The sequence below is a fragment of the Hippoglossus hippoglossus genome, chromosome 23, assembly GCF_009819705.1.
Source record: "Hippoglossus hippoglossus isolate fHipHip1 chromosome 23, fHipHip1.pri, whole genome shotgun sequence".
Classification (NCBI taxonomy): Eukaryota; Metazoa; Chordata; class Actinopteri; order Pleuronectiformes; family Pleuronectidae; genus Hippoglossus; species Hippoglossus hippoglossus.
In genome coordinates this window covers 3,530,178-3,551,322 of record NC_047173.1, presented here as the reverse complement: position 1 = coordinate 3,551,322, position 21,145 = coordinate 3,530,178, and the positions used below count along the sequence as shown (strand labels likewise).

Sequence of the window (21,145 nt, the reverse complement as noted above, 5' to 3'; positions counted from 1 at the left end):
GGAGACATGGTTTATTTTTGATTCGCTCAGTTGTAAGAGAGAAGTGCACCGACCCAGAGCAGTAACACAAATTTTATCACGGGAAGGAGTAGCTTTTTATCACTAATTATCTGGAATCACAGACATTTCATGAACTATATTTACTTACACAATATTATGTGCACTACATATTCACAAGGAAGGTCGGGGGTGGGAGGGTAAAGGGGTGTGACTGGGGGGGTAGATAGGGGAGAGGGAGTAGTGGCGATTGGGTAAGATAAGTAGGCATGTTTTTACCATCTACATACAGTACGTACAGACATTCACTATAAAACATACACGCTGACTCAAAGATGCACTGATTTGATTTTAGTGGTCAAAGGTCAAAAGGTCACGGTGGCGTCAAACATGTTATTGTCCTCTTGAATGTGATTTCTCAAGACTGCCCTAAGTCGGGAAAAAAAGTACTTGTTTATGTACTTTTTGATAGTTTATGTGCAACTCTGGACTTAAAATCAATCTATAGACCAAAGGGTTTAATTCAATTCACATCATCTTAACACTGACTCTGATGTCCATGTTGTTCAAGTGGAAACGGGGGGAAACTACTCATAGCAGAAGACGTCAGGGTAGCGGTAGCGGAGAGCATATGCTGTGATGAAGGTGAAGAGGAGACCGATGGGCCGGACAATCAGAATATTCACGTAGTCAGGGGCTCCCACTGGGCTCCAGTTGTAGCCTGGAAACAGCAGAAGAAGAGTCGGCTCCTTTTAGTTTGTAACGTGACAAAGAAAGTGCACATAGTACTGCTACACCGTTCGACACCAGTGCTACTTTTAAACAAAGTATAGGTGTGAACGGTTGTTGGTCTCTGTTTGTTGGGTGTACTCCACCTCACACCTAATATCAGCCTGGATTGACTCCAGTTCCCCCTGCGACCCTCAAAAAGGATAAGCAGTATAGATGGATGTATATTTTACAGCATGCAGGATTTATATTAACATGTCCAGTGGGCAGGATATATAGACAGGGATGAAATCATGTGTTCATACATTAGAATTGGTTGAAATAGCCGTTTAAACCCTCTTAACTGAAGTTCCTCTGACACGCTTTTTTCAGCCTTTTATTAAGTGACTTGTTGGGTAGCCGTCGAATGATTCTAAAAGGTTTGTGTTGTGACTTTTTCCACAGGTCACCTCAAAAAGAGGAAAATATTTTACAAAAATATCCCAAAATGTAAAGGACAGAACAGAGTATTTGCATCACGTCAAACAGGATTGAGTACTCACGGCAGAGACGGTCCACACAGGAGCCTGTACATCCAGAGCAGGCTGCACCTCCAGATTCATATGGTCGCGCTGAGTTCATGTTACCCCTGCAAAAGGCACCATCATCAAAGTTCAGTCACTTTCACATATTGTAGGTAGAAGATTTCTGTTTGTGCTGTGGTCCCCTTTGCTCAAAACTGTCCTTATTAAACTGTCCTTTAAGAAATGCTGGCCTGTCCTCACTTTCAAAGATCCGTTTGAGGGTTAAGACTTGCTTTAAGGTTTAGGGTGATATCTAGGTTAGGGTTAGGCATGTAGTTGGGATGGTTAGGGCTAGAGAATGCCAATGTGTGTTTGTGTGTGTTTGTGTTAGCAGTAAAACCATGTGGGGCACTGATGTCTTATATTTTTTGGAAAGCAATGGATCTCTATCATACGGTGATTTAAGATACACCAGATTTTATATTCCCTCACAATACCTGCGCGTTAGTAGGATCCTTGTTATTGATAATTTCATGTCATCGGTTGAACCAATTAACATCTACAACTCTAAAGGTGTTGTTTGTAGTGTTCAACTCACGCTGTAGCATAGTTGCAGACAAAAACAACACCCTCCCTGGGAGTAAAGTGAGCGACTCCACCTGGGCACAGATGTGCGGCACAACCAACCTTGTAGCTGCTTCCCCACACAACCTGGAGAAACATGGTAACATTGCAGGCCAAATGTAAATATAAGGTTCCTCTTATATTTAAAGTCTCTGTAACTTTTAACACAAATTGGCAAACACAGAATAAGCACATTATTATTTTGGGACAAACCTGTGTATAGTGGCCACAGACTAAACTGCATTTGTTCCCCTGGTAGTTGTAGTGATCCTTTTCATCCACCCATTTCTTTAGTGCTCTCTTCACATCAAATAAGGAGGGTGAGCCTGTCCATATGTTCTCCCCCACAGAGGAGAAGTTGGGGTGCACACTGGGGTCATCTTCGAGTTTGGGGTTGTGTCGAAACACGCAGTGCTCTGCCCATGCTTTTGCAATGAGGGATAGGCCCTCGTCCCAGGTCTGGATTAGCAGAGGCAGAAAAGATCAGTCAACTGTCCCTCACACTGAGCAGCTCTCCAAGTGCCTGCTTCACCTACCATGTACAGCATGTTACTTGCAGGTGGGCGGACAGACGACCGTGCCTTGTTGTGCTCCCTCACACATTCGCCAATGAACTTGCTGTCGGTTGTTTCTGGCAGCGAGACTGAAGACGCCCCAGAGTCCAGGGTGATCCAGACCCACAGCAACACGAGCCCCACCGTGCTGCTCATGCTTCAAAATATCAACCTGCGCGAGTGAAGGCGCAGCGGCAGTCAAACTGTCACAGGAAATTACACAGTCAAGAGGAAGAGGATGACATGTTCTGACAGGAAGTGTGTTAACATATTTCATAGTTAGCCCAGTGTTTATTTAAATAACAAGGTGATGCTGCTCAGGCCTGTTTCACATCCTGTGTGCGATGAAGGTGTTAAATTCAGTGTAGTGAATCAGAAATGACAAATTAGTTGAGAAGCAGAGTGGAACATTGATTGCATGCTAAATTATGATTTTAGTTGATTGACTGTGTGTGTGTGTGTGTGTGTGTGTGTGTGTGTGTGTGTGTGTGTGTGTGTGTGTGTGTGTGTGTGTGATTGAGGTGTTTTTTTGCAGTTTAATGCACCAAACCAGGAGGCAAGTCCAACTTTATTTGTACGGCGATATTTCTTCACGTTTGCTTTTGGTTTTTAGCTTTCAGTTCCATTTCCTGTGTTTTTAGCGCCTGTGAAAACACAGCTCATGTAACAGTAGTGTCAGTCTGTTGGTCAGCTCACCACTTTAGTCCAGAATGAATTATCACTGTTCACTCACTTTAGAACATATATGGATGTTGAATATCTCTTGTACAGAAACTCAGAGAAGTGGCAGTGATCTGGAATTAAACTCATTTCAGTCACATTCAAACTGTTCTTGTAGTTTCTATCTTTGTCACCAGATAGCGTAGGAGCGTGTCCCCCCTGATGACGTCACAGTGTAGCAGCACCTCTCCACCTCTCTGGATGAAGAAGCTGTCGCCGGGTGCGGTGGCGCGCACCAGTGATCCCAGTGTCCGGGAGGCTGAGTCTGGAGGATCAGTGGAGCTCTGGATCTCTGAGCTGGGTGTCCGCACTAAGGTCTCACTGCTGTGATACTGTCTACCTGACAGGATGGAACCCTTATTTGGCAGTGTCTCACTGCTATGACCTTGATAAACAGGTTGTATGCCCTTATTTGGTGATGTTTTCTTCCAACTGGTACAGCGGACGGACTGACACAGCAGATAGACACAGATGATGATTTCATGTCTTTTATTTTTTCATATTATGTCTTATGAAACGCCTCTTTGTATAAGTTCTGGCTTTTGTGAACTTGCGGCCAGTTCCACTTTGAGCACCCGTGCTTGTTGTGTAACCTCTGCAGAGCTTACTATTAAAAAGGCTCAAAGGCAACTCCAGTCTGAGAATTTCATTATTTCAAATCTCAAGATGAATCTCCATCACAAACTTGGCGTCACGAACAGGATCCCTTGAAAGATTGTCTGGACCCGAGAAGTCTTCGGTGGTTGGCCACCCAGGAGAGAAAACCTTCTGCCTCTACCTCCAACAGTTAAGAGAAGAGAGGGCCGAAATAACTTGGGTTCCGGACCTTCTTCACAGGGATCCAAAGACCTCTCTTTGGTCATTTTATATCTGGTGAGATGCCGCTCAGTTTGACAAACATCCCACAAGGTTTGAACATGATTTTCTGTTGGCTCCCTGTTGCCCATTTTAATCTATTAGGAAGAGATTTGATGATTGTGTTAGGCCTCAATTTAGTATCCTCCCCTGATGGAGTGACGGTTACGCACAATTCTTCTTCACCCCCCTTCACAATGTCACAGACCACACATGAGCAGCTGTTTGTATATCAGTGGCAACTTCCTATAAATGCCTCCACTGACCTGCTCTCCACGTCACACTCTCTTATCACCCCCTTCTTTCTGATTTTATGCACACTGATTCATTGCACTGCACTTCACATGTGACAGACACAGCAGATCACGTTTATGAATCTCTGTTTTTGCCTTTACCTGATGATTCTCTGAAAGTGGCTGAAAGAGCCACCTGGATCCACGCCAGCCACTGCAAACGAGTACCAGCTCCATCTGACCAGCTGACGCCTTCAACTGAAAGTCTCTGATGATCTAACAAACTCCTCTTTTCCTACGGTGTCCTCTCAGACCCATCCAGCACATGCAAAATTGACTAGACACAAGAGAAGTGATTCAGGTCCCCTTGATCCGTAACCTATTCCCCATCCCTCCCTACCTGGACACTGACAGCACAGATGATTCTGATGACGATACTCAAATTTAGTTTTATTTCACTTATTTTTAATGCTATTTTCTCCCCCCAGCTTGCTTATGTGTTTCTGAGTGATTTCACCAAAAAAAAAAACTAAAAACAAAACAGCTACTGCAATTATCCTCTCAACTTCATATTTTATGATGCCTTAATTTGAATCTCTGTGAATGTTTAAGGTTGATGTGAGTTACTTTATGAAGTTTGTACATACTTAATCAATTTTACTTCCTAGCAAGAATTTAAAAAGTTTTTACTGGATATTTTCAACTTTAGATATACTGTATGTTGACATTTAACGTTTTATTACATTTTAATATGAGTTACTTTTGCCAATCAATACAGTTTGTTAAATTTTGATAATGGTTAATGAGATGATGATGTTGTTTGACCTGATTTCCTTCCATTTTCATTTTAAAATGCTTGCTCAATTACAGGAAAAGAACTTTTTCCTTTCCACAAAAGACAGCAGCGGCTACCTATTGTGACCTCATCGCCAGTGACCCTGTCCGTACGCAAAGTACCAGGGTTGAAGACTCATCGATATTCTTCTATGATTTGATGTTTGTTATGATGTTTCTTGATTATTTTTCGTTAGTGATCATATTTTTATTGATGATCAAAGGGGGAAGTGTAGTGGAAAATTCTACTGACCAGTGTCTAAGGTAGTGGAAATCCCCCTGACCAGGTGTCTCACTGCTGTGATACTGTCTACCTGACAGGATGGAACCCTTATTTGGCGGTGTCTCACTGCTATGACCTTGATAAACAGGTTGTATGCCCTTATTTGGTGATGTTTTCTTCCAACTGGTACAGCGGACGGACAGACACAGCAGATAGACACAGATGATGATTTCATGTCTTTTATTTTTTCATATTAAACGCCTCTTTGTATAAGTTCTGGCTTTTGTGAACTTGCGGCCAGTTCCACTTTGAGCACCCGTGCTTGTTGTGTAACCTCTGCAGAGCTTACTATTAAAAAGGCTCAAAGGCAACTCCAGTCTGAGAATTTCATTATTTCAGATCTCAAGATGAATCTCCATCACAGGTTCTCCTGGGGGAGCCCGGGACCACCAGGTCGTCTGAGGAGGGGTGCACCAGCCCAGGTCGGAGACGGAGCAGGACAAAGCCCCCGTACCGCTCAGTGGTGGGATCACACCTGAGAATAGACGCTGCAGCTCAGCCTGAGTAACACAGCGAGACCCAGACTCTTTATGTTGATGGAGACACACACACAGTCAAATATTGTCGTTATATGACACAACGACTCACACTCACTGTGTTTTTATCTTATTTCCATGTTAAAACCACAACTGTTTGATGGTCCTACACTGCCTCCACCTGGAGGAGAGGAGCAATGACCACACACACACACACACACACACACACACACACTTGAGCTGCTTTCAGACATGCTGTGAACTTTGGATAATCTCCTCACATTCTCTGGGGGTATGTATGGAAGAAGCCAAAAGTCTGAGTGAGATCCTGGATCAGGACAAACACAGGGAAGTATGGAAATGAAAATGGAAAACCAAAAGAATGTGAGGGTAAACTTTGAGCAGCTGAAAGGTTTACTCTGAGTGTGTGTGGTCATTGCTCCTCTCCTCCAGGTGGAGGCAGTGTAGGACCATCAAACAGTTGTGGTTTTAACCACACAATGACACAATGACATTAGTGTTTTAATTTTTTTTCCGTCAGGGCTTGAAGGCAGCAGCGGTGAGTTCACGCCCCTCGTACCCTCTCCTCCTCCCACCCGCAGTATGTGCAAGTGTGTGGCGTTCAGGGTCAGTGTAGTATGAGTCTGCAGAACAGTTAACACACGTTCATCTCATATCTCAGACTGCAGAACTCTGCAGCCAATGGCTCTGAATCAGGAAAAACACAGGGAAGAATGGAAATGAAAATGAAAAACCAAAAGAATATGAGGGTAAACTTTGAGCAGCTGAAAGGTTTATTGTGTGTGTGTGGTCATTGCTCCTCTCGTCCAGGTGGAGGCAGTGTAGGACCATCAAACAGTTGTGGTTTTAACATGGAAATAAGATAAAAACACAGTGAGAGTGAGTTGTTGTGACATATAAAGACAATATTTGACTGTGTGTGTGTCTCCATCAATATAAAGAGACTGGGTCTCGCTGTGTTACTCAGGCTGAGCTGCAGCGTCTATTCTCAGGTGTGATCCCACCACTGAGCGGTACGGGGGCTTTGACCTGCTCCGTGTCCGACCTGGGCCGGTGCACCCCTCCTCAGACGACCTGGTGGTCCCGGGCTCCCCCAGAAGAACCATATCGATACCGAACTTAGTGCGGACACCCGATCAGCACAGTCCGCTGCAGCTCAGAGATCCAGAGCTCCACCGATTCTCCAGACTCAGCCTCCCGGACACTGGGATCACTGGTGCGCGCCACCGCACCCGGCGACAGCTTCTTCATCCAGAGAGATGGAGAGGTGCTGCTACACTGTGACGTCATCGGCGGACACTCTCCTGCGTCATCTGGTGACCAAGATAGAAACTGCAAGTACAGTTTGAATGTGACTGAATGGAGTTTAATTCCAGATCACTGCCACTTCTCTGACTTTCTCTGTTCAAAATAAAGTTTCAATTAAATTAAATACATGAATTAAAAACATGTATCCGGGTGGTCTTGCTCAATTGTAAGTTTTTATTGTTTAATTATTTATTTTACGACTTTGTTTCGAGTGCGATATAAATACTATTATTATGATGATTATTATTATTATGGCGCAGGATCGTGTCCGCCGATGACGTCACAGTGTAGCAGCACCTCTCCACCTCTCTGGATGAAGAAGCTGTCGCCGGGTGCGGTGGCGCGCACCAGTGATCCCAGTGTCCGGGAGGCTGAGTCTGGAGGATCGGTGGAGCTCTGGATCTCTGAGCTGCAGCGGACTGTGCTGATCGGGTGTCCGCACTAAGTTCGGTATCGATATGGTTCTTCTGGGGGAGCCCGGGACCACCAGGTCGTCTGAGGAGGGGTGCACCGGCCCAGGTCGGACACGGAGCAGGTCAAAGCCCCCGTACCGCTCAGTGGTGGGATCACACCTGAGAATAGACGTTGCAGCTCAGCCTGAGTAACACAGCGAGACCCAGTCTCTTTATATTGATGGAGACACACACAGTCAAATATTGTCTTTATATGACACAACAACTCTGTGTCTTTATCTTATTTCCATGTTAAAATCACAACTGTTTGATGGTCCTACACTGCCTCCACCTGGACGAGAGGAGCAATGACCACACACACAGTAAACTTGTCAGCTGCTCAAAGTTTAGCCTCACATGCTTTTGGTTTTCCATTTAATATCATACTTCCCTGCGTTATTCCTGATCCAGATCCACAGAGATGTGTCTGCAGATGGATCCTTGCTGGTTACTTCCAGCTCACAGTTTGTGATGAAGGGACGTCAAGCTTTGCTACACGGAGAATCTCCTGCTGTGATCTCACATGAGCTCCCTGCAGTTAGGGAGCTGGCAGGAGAAACTCCACAGGCTTTCACTCAGACAGTTGGCTTCTTCCATACATACCCCCTGAGAATGTGAGGAGATTATCCAAAGTTCAGAGCATGTCTGAAAGCAGCTCAAGTGTGTGTGTGTGTGTGTGGTCATTGCGCCTCTCCTCCAGGTGGAGGCAGTGTAGGACCATCAAACAGTTATGGTTTGAACATGGGAAATAAGATAAAAACACAGTGAGAGTGAGTTGTTGTGTCATATAAAGACAATATTTGACTGTGTGTGTCTCCATCAATATAAAGAGACTGGGTCTCGCTGTGTTACTCAGGCTGAGCTGCAGCGTCTATTCTCAGGTGTGATCCCACCACTGAGCGGTACGGGGGCTTTGACCTGCTCCGTCTCCGACCTGGGCCGGTGCACCCCTCCTCAGACGACCTGGTGGTCCCGGGCTCCCCCAGAAGAACCATATCGATACCGACCTTAGTGCGGACACCCGATCAGCACAGTCCGCTGCAGCTCAGAGATCCAGAGCTCCACCGATCCTCCAGACTCAGCCTCCCGGACACTGGGATCACTGGTGCGCGCCACCGCACCCGGCGACAGCTTCTTCATCCAGAGAGGTGGAGAGGTGCTTATACACTGTGACGTCATCAGGGGGACACGCTCCCGTGTCATCTGGTGGCAAAGATAGAAACTACAAGTACAGTTTGAATGTGACTGAATGGAGTTTAATTCCAGATCATTGTCACTTCTCTGACTTTCTCTGTTCAAAGTTAAGTTTCAAACCAGTAAAATGTTATGTTTGTTGTGCCACTTGCTGCCACACAATCTCAAACGAGAACACGATCACAATAAAGCTTAACAGCAGAGTTCTTTAAGTTTTTTTTCCTTTGAAGATTTTGGTAAAATGGTTAAATATTAACTTCATCTGTCCTGAGTTCTGCAGTCTGAGTTAATTTAGATTAATGAAATTAAAAATATATATATATTTTTTCTAATATTATATTTGTTTTAAGTCTCTGGCCTGGACATTTGGTTTCTTCCAAACAACCCCACCAGAGAATGTAAGGAGATTATCCAAAGTTCAGAGCATGTCTGACAGCAGTTCAAGTGTGTGTGCGTGTGTGTGTGGTCATTGCTCCTCTCCTCCAGGTGGAGGCAGTGTAGGTCCATCAAACAGTTGTGGTTTTAACATGGAAATAAGATAAAAAAACACAGTGAGTGTGAGTTGTTGTGTCATATAAAGACAATATTTGACTGTGTGTGTCTCCATCAATATAAAGAGTCTGGGTCTCACTGTGTTACTCAGGCTGAGCTGCAGCGTCTATTCTCAGGTGTGATCCCACCACTGAGCGGTACGGGGGCTTTGACCTGCTCCGTCTCCGACCTGGGCCGGTGCACCCCTCCTCAGACGACCTGGTGGTCCCGGGCTCCCCCAGAAGAACCATATCGATACCGAACTTAGTGCGGACACCCGATCAGCACAGTCCGCTGCAACTCAGAGCTCCGGAGCTCCACCGATCCTCCAGACTCAGCCTCCCGGACACTGGGATCACTGGTGCGCGCCACCGCACCCGGCAACAGCTTCTTCATCCAGAGAGGTGGAGAGGTGCTGCTACACTGTGACGTCATCGGCGGACACGCTCCTGCGGCATAATAATAACAATCATCATAATAATAGTATTTATATCGCACTCAAAACAAATAAATGAAGTCGTAAAATAATAAATAAAACAATAAAAACTTACATTTGAGCAAGACTGCCACCTTTGAAGTCTCAGAGCAACATCTGGACAGATGAAGTTAAAATTTAACATTTTACCACAATCTCCAAAGGTCAAAGCCCCCGTACCGCTCAGTGGTGGGATCACACCTGAGAATAGACGCTGCAGCTCAGCCTGAGTAACACAGCGAGACCCAGACTCTTTATATTGATGGAGACACATTGATGGGGGGGGGGGGGCTATGAAGACCATCATTTACCCCCGAACCCCGACATTCAACGGGTACAACCACAAGCGGAGAAAGCAGAATCGCGGGCTGACCTTATATATACAGTCTATGGGGCTGACCAGCGCGGAGAAATGCGTGTGAACAGCCAGGCGGTGTAAACCCGGTGTAACGAGTGGGTGGGCCAAGGCCATGTAGGGAGACTTCCAGTGTATTGTTACGACACAATACACAGGAAGCTCATTCGAGTCACTCAAGCATGACGTTTCTGACTTAGAGGAACCATAACAAAACTCACGAGTGCTTTTGGGTTGGTAGACATGCCAGATACTCACATTAACGTGTAGAAGCACTAACGAAGTGGAATTTGCATGCTATGTCCCCTTTAAAACAAATCTAATATTAGAAAGAAAAAAAAAAAATTTTATTTCATTAATTTTAAATATCTCAGACTGCAGAACTCTGCAGCCAGTGACTCTGGATCAGGACAAACACAGGGAAGTATGGAAATGAAAATGGAAAACCAAAAGAATGTGAGGGTAAACTTTGAGCAGCTGAAAGGTTTACTCTGAGTGTGTGTGGTCATTGCTCCTCTCCTCCAGGTGGAGGCAGTGTAGGACCATCAAACAGTTGTGGTTTTAACCACACAATGACACAATGACATTAGTGTTTTACTTTTTTTTCCGTCAGGGCTTGAAGGCAGCAGCGGTGAGTTCATGCCCCTCGTACCCTTTCCTCCTCCCACCCGCAGTATGTGCAAGTGTGTGGCGTTCAGGGTCAGTGTAGTATGAGTCTGCCGAACAGTTAACACACGTTCATCTGGAGCCAGGAGACTTTCACAGCCGGACTTTACCTGCTTTTTAAAAATAGACGCTCAGGTAAACTTGTTATTCTTTACACATGATACTGCACGTTAACCTTAATAATGTTTCAGATTAGTTTACTGAATCCGAACAGGTTCAAATGAACTATTTGCTAAGTTTATAATCTCACCTTTATATGTCGTTTTATTTGTGTTGAGCTTTAAAGCAACTTCTGTCCTTTGTTGCAGGTTGAAAATTACTGTATTTACTTTCCCCACAGTTCAGTGGGGAAGTGCAGTTTAGCAAAAAACTACTTTCAGCCATTTAATATTTAAACTTTAGCTGAGAAGGTTTTTTATTCTCCTTTGTTTGGTTAAAAACACACAACGTTCAAAGTTATCAAGCTAAGAAGCTGCAGGTCATAGAAAATGAAGAGTGACGTGAAAACCTGTTGAATAAATATAGAACTTTACTTTTTTTTGTATAAATGTTGTAATAGGATCAGTTTCTCTCTGCTTTGTGCTGCAGTGTCATTTACATCTGTGATTGCAGCCAGATTTCACAACTTCAAATCTACTGTCCAGTGTTTACGGCTCCGTGAAAGATGTTGTGGCGTCAGAATGATAGAATTTAAATCTAAAGGACTGTCAGCGAAGTTCATAAACAAGTGAAGACGGCATTGAATTAGTAACCTTTGGCAGACATGGTGCAACAGCCACCGATGAGGTTGTGAGGGTCAGATGAAATGATGATGTAACAAGAAGCAGGAGAAGAAACAAAGATGTTTTCATTGGACTTAATGCGTCATGCAATATCAGATATAAACTTATTATCGGCAGTAATGTATTCCTGAGGACTTCTTTAAAGGTCCAGTGTGTAAGATTTAGGTGAAAGGGATCTATTGGCAGAAATTAAATGTAAAATAATCCTGGGGATGTTTTCACTCGAATGTTTTCACGAATTGTCGTTTTCTTTACCTTTATATTTAAATACTTTGTATATACATCAGGAGTGGGTCCTCTCTACGGAGGCCGCCATGTTTTTTACAGTAGCCCAGACTGGACAAACTAAACACCTTTTGAGTTTTTATGACAACTGAAGGCAGAGTGAGGAGCGGTTATAGTAAAAATATAAATAAAATCAGAGGTATGACAGACGGGCAAGTGAGATAGGGAGGGACTGGGTAGGGGTTTCCCTCCAGCGGTTTCCTGTCTGATATTACACTGAGACGTGCAGATCAGCTGAGCTAGTCCCGTGAGCAGCTAATTTAAGTATAAACCCACTGCCAGTGTGTCAGTACTGACCAGTCTGAGTCTGTTATGTAACAGCACTGACAGTCCATGTTGTGTCACAGCTCGTTATTTACCTGCTTGTTAATGTCTGGCAGCGACCCCCTCACTAATGTGTCTGTCACCTCTGCTCAGGACAATGTTGGCGCCCTAGGCGAGATTTCAGATTGGCGCCCCCCCCAATGCACACACACAAATGATGATGTCTTCACAGGTGACTCGCCTACGCAAGCCTATAGCCCCCCCACAAGAGATTATGTGCTTGTGTGTGTCCGTCTGTTTAGACACAACTGACAAATGTGTGGATTAAGTACATAATTAAAGATGGGGAAATTTCATCATGTGGGGGCAAAAATCTGGGAAATTTAAACTACAGGAGAAAAGCGGGGAAATCGAAAGTATGGGATGCATATTTAATAATTTATATAATATATAATATATATCACTTATATCCTTTAAAATCGATTTTCAGTGTGTTTTCCGGCCCGATTTTCTCGCGGCGAGCGAAAATAATAGAACAGACCCCGAAACCATCGCTGCAGATCGCGAGCCGGCCGCGGCGCTTCCCGGCGCTTCCCGGCGCTTCCCGGCGCTTCCCGGCGCTTCCCGGCACTACGCTGCCCTGTGCGAACAGCCCAATTATTTAACATGGGCGCGGAAAGGAGGCGGACAGCTTTTGGTGGCGCTTCGCGGTGCTTCTACCTCCGGTGCGTCCCCGGGGTTAGAGGATGATGGTGTGACCTTAATGCATTGGTTTACATTGCATGTATCACGTCATGATAAATCAGTCTCTTGTGCCGCCCTCTCGGCATTTTGCGCCCTGATTTCCATCTAATATGTATACATCGATATGGATATATTGTGCCTATATCTATACATATTTACATTTGTATTTGGTGGAATTGGGTAATAATAATGCCAGTATGGAAGGGGGACGGGAGCAAGGAAGAAAGGAAAGTCGATGAGGAGATAATGAAGTGCAAATAGAGGACTGTGGAATAAGGTATTTCGTAACGTTATCTCCAACAGCAAGTGTGCGGTGAGCAACATAGTGTAGCGAGTGTTGACACAGCAACACTCGCTACACGCTTTTATATCGCTTCAGCTTCACTGCGGTGGAGAGGCGTTGTTCCCCACAGCAGACCTAGACTGAAGCCGGATCAGGCTGTGATTGAATAACCCTGTGTTTCAAAGCTGCGGCTGTATGAACTAAATAATAAAGTTTATCATTTTCCATTACTCCAGGTTTCCTCCGCCTGTCATTGTGTACGCAGTAAAACCATTGTGTGTGCGGGCTCTCTACGTTCTCACATCCGAGACGAGGTTTATTCCAACATCATCAGAGGGATAGTGATTCAGAAAGCTCTCACCACACCGCACTCCAACATGAACAGTAGGTGTCTGACAACTCAGCAACTTAAACTGAGGTTAATAAAAACAACTACAGAGCCTCCAATTTGATGTCGTACCTTTTGTGTTGACAGATCTGATCGCCACCGTTCCGCTCCTCAATTTTCTGCTGTCTCAGTTTAATCCTGGACTCGTTCAGTGCTTTGCTGTTGCAGCAGGTCAGAGAACGTCATCTCTTGTTTACATTCATCTTGTGATTACAAAAAAAAAGCCAGAGAATAAACAAACAAAACCAAACAATGTCACGTGTGCTGTGTGTTGCAGGTGGAAAAGGATTTAGGCAGGAGTTTTACTGTGAGGCTCCAGACTGCGCTGCTCATGTCACTGTGGTGTTCTGCAACGACGAGCAGCTCTTCAGTGGTGATCGCATCGAAGAATGTGCCGGCCACCTACCACCCAACTCTGTCTGCCAGCAACAAGGTCGCGCATTCGTTTCCACCGTTTCCGGAGGAAACTGTGAATTCGAAGGCACTGACGGTTATATTGAGACCAAAAAATGCACAGGTATTTACTTTTACTCTCTAGAGTCCTTTGTATTTACAAACTGTACTAATACCGGTTTTCATTGCACACTATGCTTGAACATTGAACATTTTCATTTGTCCAGAGGATTTCACAGATTAAGTCTGTTCAGAGAAACCGGAGTTTCCTTACTCGTATGGAAACTAACTTCATATGGTTTATACTAGTTCACGCGGACAGAGGTGAAGATATAGTGTCCTGTAAATCACTTCTCTCAGGGTTTTAAGGACATGTAACACGCAAAGCTGTAATAATGTGATGATTATCTCTACGCTGCTAGAAAGACAAATAAACCACATCAACCTGAGAATATAACAGTGGTTAATGCAGCAGATAACAGCAGCTCCAGTTTCCTGTTTCACTCTGACAGAGGTGAAGATATAGTGTCCTGTAAAACACTTCTCTCAGGGTTAGGGTTAGTTTTTTTTTAGGACATGTAACACGCAAAGTTGTAGTAATGTAATGTAATGCTAGAAAGATAAGCAGATAACCGCAGGTAGCTCCAGTTTCCTGTTTCACAGACAGTTATGTAAAATTGTTCTGTAAATATGGCCAAATAAGTAGGTGTACTAGCTGAAATACATCTGCACAGTCATTCCAGGCTGAGGGTGCTGCTTTAAAAGCATTTCCTCTTTGGAAATTCCATCACTGCTGCCAGCTGTTGATCTGATCTTTAATTTGCGTAAAACAATGCAAAAAAATCTTAGTGACAAATTAGACCCTAGAATTATATTATTTCTGATGAATATGTTCCTTAAGACGAACAATGATGACACTGAAGATAAATTCGAATTTTACACCCAGCACATTTTTGGATGAAAAGTGATCATGATGACATTTATTATTCTGTCTCAGGGTTCAGGTAAAATACCACACAAGATAGAATAAAATATAAAGGAAAGCACAACAAAGTTTATATAAATATATTAATGTCTAAAAGAGAGATGATTACTATACCAATGCCTCCACAGCTGGAGTTGGTAGCATTTAGTGCTAAACATAACATTTGATAAAACCAAGATGACTTCATTTTCAGATTCAAATACATTTATACGGAAGATTTCTTAGGACGTATTGGAAAGTGTCGACTCCTGCAGCCACAAACATTTCACTCACACTTGACCGTCTCAGTCTCTTGAGTAATAATGTCATAGCCTCGCATAGCATCATGATAAGCAACTTCAAGTTTCTTTATGCTTTCGTTTTTTTATAGTTTGACCAAAAAATGGGCAGAAAAGAGAAGTGTGAACACTCTGATCACTAAAGCTGCGTAAAATAATGTTTGCTTATGCGTACATCCTGGAGTATTGCTTGTGAATATCATCATTATCTGTCTTCTCATCAGTGACCAAGATAATTTACCTTATTACTGACACCAGGATTACTGTCAGACAATTTGAAGTCAGGACATTTCTGCACATTTTTCCTCTATTGTATATTGTTAAATATCTTTGCTGGTGTCTGTATCTGATACGACACTGCTTGATAACACTTTGTAACATGTGTCTTGTTTTCTCAACTAGACCTTGACAGCACATGTGTTTTTACCACTGGTGAGTTTTACCTGCAGATACACTCATCACGTTAAGCTCCTCGCTGTTTTGTTCAAACATTGACTGGAGTTTTTCCCTCTTTCCTGCAGATACCTCACGACCGAAACACCTACACCGAGCCTACGTAGTCATCATCGTCTGTGGAGTTATAGGTAAGTTCTGAACTTCAGTAAACCTGACACTTTGTCTGCATGCACCATGTTTCCTTATCTTCTGAACAAGCAGCTGTCAACAGCAGCCACGTATAACTCTTTCCCTTCAACCCCTTCTAACCCACGTCTTTGCATTTACTTTAAGAAGATATGGCTTTTTGATACTTTTCCCACTTGCTCTCTCTCTCTCTCTCTCTCTCTCTCTGCCTTCTAGCTTTCTCTCAGGGCTTAAATGTTCGTCTTTCAAATGCTGAGAACTAGGTGACATCAACATTTTATGAGCGTTGTATCTATTGTGCATTTTATACAGTCCTCTTATATATTCATCTCTGGATTTCACAGGTTTTGTGATAGTCCTGTGATTGGTGCGAGACCCCAAGCGTACCGGTAATGATCCCTTAATGATCACCTTCAGAAACTTTGTTAAGAGTTTTACTTCCTCTAGATCAGAGGTCACTAACAGGCGGACCGGAGAGAAACAGAGGAGTGAGACGGAGAAAGGAAGAGAAACAGACGAACAAAGTGGGGGAGTGGGATATAAGAGGGGAAGAAAGTGATTCTAAAACTGTTCAATTGTTAAGATGTGTTGAGATTTATTATCTGTAAAATTGGTGCTTCTACCTCCGGTGCGTCCCCGGGGTTAGAGGATGATGGTGTGACCTTAATGCATTGGTTTACATTGCATGTATCACGTCATGATAAATCAGTCTCTTGTGCCGCCCTCTCGGCATTTTGCGCCCTGATTTCCATCTAATATGTATACATCGATATGGATATATTGTGCCTATATCTATACATATTTACATTTGTATTTGGTGGAATTGGGTAATAATAATGCCAGTATGGAAGGGGGACGGGAGCAAGGAAGAAAGGAAAGTCGATGAGGAGATAATGAAGTGCAAAGAAGTGAGCGTCATGAAGGGGTCCGCTCATTCTGCCAGACCCAAGATGGCAGAATAGAGGACTGTGGAATAAGGTATTTCGTAACGTTATCTCCAACAGCAAGTGTGCGGTGAGCAACACAGTGTAATGAGTGTTGCTGGCGGAGAAGCTTCACTGCGGTGGAGAGGCATTGTTCCCCACAGCAGACCTAGACTGAAGCTGGATCAGGCTGTGAATGAATAACCCTGTGTTTATCATTTTCCATTACTCCAGGTTTCCTCCGCCTGTCATTGTGTACGCAGTAAAACCATTGTGTGTGCGGGCTCTCTACGTTCTCACATCCGAGACGAGGTTTATTCCAACATTATCAGAGGGAAAGTGGGGGAGTGGGATATAAGAGGGGAAGAAAGTGATTCTAAAACTGTTCAATTGTTAAGATGTGTTGAGATTTATTATCTGTAAAATTGGTTGAGACTTTTGAGTGAAACAGAAAAAGGGAAATTCAAGCTTTTGCTCCCTTTATTTTATTTGTCTGAAGTTAAGCCCTTTATTTGAACATGCACAATTTTCACATTTGATTTATTTTCTCTTATTTTGAAATGCAGCCAATAAATATTGTCAAAACGTTTTTGAATCGTACTGAATTCATTTGATTTGACAGTCAGGTATTTTGTACATGCAGATGTTGATACAACTACTAGGCTACTTAAATATATATCACACTAAAAAGTTAGACATTATGATCTTCCGGACCTTTGCTTCAAGACATTTTCTCTAACTGGACCTCTTTAAATTTTAGTTGAATACCCCTGCTCTAGATAGTCAAGTTTTGCTGAGTTATCATAGGGGCATTGTGTATCATTCCTGCTACTGATTAGAAGTAAAAGGTCCATGTTTAGTGATATATACAGAATTCTTTGTGGGTATACTGTGGTCTATCGTTTTTTCAGTCAGTTTAAATAAAACCTGAAGAGAACAATTGTTGGTTGTTTTGTGTCTGTATAGGCCTACTATAAAAAGCACTTTGAATTTTTAATTTTGGTACTTGTACTTTTACTTTTGATACTTAAGTGGATTTCAACACCAGATACTTTTGATACTTAAGTACATTTAATATGAGCTACTTTAAGACTTTGACTCAAGTCATTTTCTTACGGGTGACTTCAGGTAAGATAAGATATCTGTACTTTTACTCAAGTATGGCTTTCAAGTACTTTATACACCACTGCCGGATACACGGGAGCAAGGAAGAAAGGAAAGTCGATGAGGAGATAATGAAGTGCAAAGAAGTGAGCATCATGAAGGGGTCCGTTCATTCTGCCGGCGACAGCTTCTTCATCCAGAGAGACAGAGAGGTGCTGCTACACTGTGACGTCATCAGCGGACACGCTCCTGCGCCATAATAATAATAATCATCATAATAATAGTATTTATATCGCACTCAAAACAAATAAATGAAGTCCTAAAAATAATAAATCAAACAATGATAACTTACATTTGAGCAAGACCACCCGGATACATGTTTTTAATTCCCATGTATTTGAATTAATGTTGAAGTAACATGAAGGTCAGACAGGGAGAGGTTCTCCATAAAAGAGATGTCATAATAAAATCTTACCTGCCACCTATGAAGTCTCAGAGCAACATCTGGACAGATGAAGTTAAAATTTAACCATTTTACCACGATCTCCAAAGGAAAAAAAACCTAAAGTACTCTGCTGTTAAGCTTTATTGTGAACGTGTTCTAGTTTGAGATTGTGTGGCAGCAAGTGGCACAACAAACATTATATTTTACAGGTTTGAAACTTTACTTTGAACAGAGAAACTCAGAGAAGTGGCAGTGATCTGGAATTAAACTCCATTCAGTCACATTCAAACTGTACTTGTAGTTTCTATCTTGGTCACCAGATGGGTAAGGAGAGTGTCCGCCGATGACGTCACAGTGTATTAGCACCTCTCCACCTCTCTGGATGAAGAAGCTGTCGCCGGGTGCCGTGGCGCGCACCAGTGATCCCAGTGTCCGGGAGGCTGAGTCTGGAGGATCGGTGGAGCTCTGGATCTCTGAGCTGCAGCGGACTGTGCTGATCGGGTGTCCGCACTAAGGTCGGTATCGATATGGTTCTTCTGGGGGAGCCCGGGACCACCAGGTCGTCTGAGGAGGGGTGCACCGGCCCAGGTCGGAGACGGAGCAGGTCAAAGCCCCCGTACCGCTCAGTGGTGGGATCACACCTGAGAATAGACGCTGCAGCTCAGCCTGAGTAACACAGCGAGACCCAGACTCTTTATATTGATGGAGACACACACAGTCAAATATTGTCTTTATATGACACAACAACTCACTCTCACTGTGTTTTTATTTTATTTCCATGTTAAAACCACAACTGTTTGATGGTCCTACACTGCCTCCACCTGGAGGAGAGGAGCAATGACCACACACACTCAGAGTAAACCTTTCAGCTGCTCAAAGTTTACCCTCACATTCTTTTGGTTTTCCATTTTCATTTCCATTCTTCCCTGTGTTTTTCCTGATATTATATTTGTTTTATGTCTCTGGCCTGGACATTTGGTTTCTTCCAAACAACCCCACCAGAGAATGTAAGGAGATTATCCAAAGTTCAGAGCATGTCTGACAGCAGTTCAAGTGTGTGTGCGTGTGTGTTTGTGCGTGCGTGTGTGTGTATGGTCATTGCTCATCTCGTCCAGGTGGAGGCAGTGTAGGTCCATCAAACAGTTGTGGTTTTAACATGGAAATAAGATTTAAAAAACACAGTGAGTGTGAGTTGTTGTGTCATATAAAGACAATATTTGACTGTGTGTGTCTCCATCAATATAAAGAGTCTGGGTCTCGCTGTGTTACTCAGGCTGAGCTGCAGCGTCTATTCTCAGGTGTGATCCCACCACTGAGCGGTACGGGGGCTTTGACCTGCTCCGTGTCCGACCTGGGCCGGTGCACCCCTCCTCAGACGACCTGGTGGTCCCGGGCTCCCCCAGAAGAACCATATCGATACCGACCTTAGTGCGGACACCCGATCAGCACAGTCTGCTGCAACTCAGAGATCCAGAGCTCCACCGATCCTCCAGACTCAGCCTCCCGGACACTGGGATCACTGGTGCGCGCCACCGCACCCGGCGACAGCTTCTTCATCCAGAGAGGTGGAGAGGTGCTGTTACACTGTGACGTCATCACAAAGTAGCAACAGTTTGTGACGTCATCAGGGGGACACGCTCCCGCGTCATCTGGTGGCAAAGATAGAAACTACAAGTACAGTTTGAATGTGACTGAAAGGAGTTTAATTCCAGATCACTGCCACTTCTCTGACTTTCTCTGTTCAAAGTAAAGTTTCAAACCAGTAAAATGTTATGTTTGTTGTGCCACTTGCTGTCACACAATCTCAAACTAGCACACCATCACATTAAAGCTTAACAGTTAGCAGAGTTCTTTAGGTTTTTTTTCCTTTGAAGATTGTGGTAAAATGGTTAAATATTAACTTCATCTGTCCAAAAAACTCTGTCTGATCCATATGTTGCTCTGGATCTCTTTTATGGAGAACCTCTCCCTGTCTGACCTTCCTGTTACTTCAACATTAATTCAAATACATGGGAATTAAAAACATGTATCCGGGTGGTCTTGCTCAAATGTAAGTTATCATTGTTTGATTTATTATTTTTAGGACTTCATTTATTTGTTTTGAGTGCGATATAAATACTATTATTATGATGATTATTATTATTATGGCGCAGGAGCGTGTCCGCCGATGACGTCACAGTGTAGCAGCACCTCTCCACCTCTCTGGATGAAGAAGCTGTCGCCGGGTGCGGTGGCGCGCACCAGTGATCCCAGTGTCCGGGAGGCTGAGTCTGGAGGATCGGTGGAGCTCTGGATCTCTGAGCTGCAGCGGACTGTGCTGATCGGATGTCCGCACTAAGTTCGGTATCGATATGGTTCTCCTGGGGGAGCCCGGGACCACCAGGTCGTCTGAGGAGGGGTGCACCGGCCCAGGTCGGAGACGGAGCAGGTCAAAGCCCCCGTACCGCTCAGTGGTGGGATCACACCTGAGAATAGACGCTGCAGCTCAGCCTGAGTAACACAGCGAGACCCAGACTCTTTATATTGATGGAGACACACACACAGTCAAATATTGTCGTTATATGACACAACAACTCACACTCACTGTGTTTTTATCTTATTTCCATGTTAAAACCACAACTGTTTGATGGTCCTACACTGCCTCCACCTGGAGGAGAGGAGCAATGACCACACACACACACACACACTCAGGGTAAAGCTTTCAGCTGCTCAAAGTTTACCCTCACATTCTTTTGGTTTTCCATTTTCATTTCCATTATTCCCTGTGTTTTTCCTGATCCAGAGTCATTGGCTGCAGAGTTATGCAGTCTGAGATAATTTAGATTAATGAAATAAAAAAAATATATATATTTTTTTCTAATATTATATTTGTTTTAAGT

At 43.8% G+C, this 21,145-nt stretch overlaps 1 protein-coding gene and 1 long non-coding RNA gene across 4 annotated transcripts; one reads left to right on the top strand and one right to left on the bottom strand.

Annotated features, from left to right (window-relative positions):
• Positions 1–4: 4 nt before the first annotated feature.
• glipr1a (GLI pathogenesis-related 1a) lies at positions 5–7,009 on the bottom strand. Of its 3 annotated transcripts, XR_004613136.1 has the most exons (7): positions 6,948–7,009; positions 2,390–2,610; positions 2,067–2,312; positions 1,828–1,940; positions 1,269–1,354; positions 529–718; positions 5–422 (listed from the first exon to the last, which is right to left on the bottom strand). XR_004613136.1 is itself a non-coding variant. In XM_034578722.1 (6 exons), the coding sequence occupies exons 2-6, from the start codon at positions 2,561–2,563 to the stop codon at positions 585–587; spliced, it is 753 nt and encodes a 250-aa protein (XP_034434613.1). In that variant the 5' UTR covers positions 2,564–2,610; positions 6,948–7,009; the 3' UTR covers positions 442–584. The 3 variants fall into 3 exon arrangements, 1 of the variants encoding a protein (XP_034434613.1); XR_004613137.1 differs by lacking the exon at positions 6,948–7,009 and having other exon boundaries at positions 2,390–2,822; XM_034578722.1 differs by lacking the exon at positions 5–422 and having other exon boundaries at positions 442–718.
• A 6,978-nt stretch (positions 7,010–13,987) lies between these two features.
• On the top strand, positions 13,988–16,070 carry LOC117757509. Its single transcript, XR_004613138.1, has 4 exons — positions 13,988–14,073; positions 15,615–15,644; positions 15,734–15,796; positions 16,011–16,070. It is a non-coding gene; the product is annotated as an uncharacterized LOC117757509 (long non-coding RNA).
• Positions 16,071–21,145: the final 5,075 nt, after the last annotated feature.

Excerpts from the sequence above, each read along its gene's own strand:
- glipr1a (XM_034578722.1), bottom strand. The coding sequence starts at position 2,563 with ATGAGCAGCACGGTGGGGCTCGTGTTGCTGTGGGTCTGGATCACCCTG. Across the intron at positions 1,355-1,827 it reads GTCTGCAACTATGCTACAGC|GGGTAACATGAACTCAGCGC; the intron begins GTGAGTTGAACA and ends TGCCTTTTGCAG. Across the intron at positions 719-1,268 it reads CTGTGTGGACCGTCTCTGCC|GCTACAACTGGAGCCCAGTG; the intron begins GTGAGTACTCAA and ends TGCTGTTTCCAG.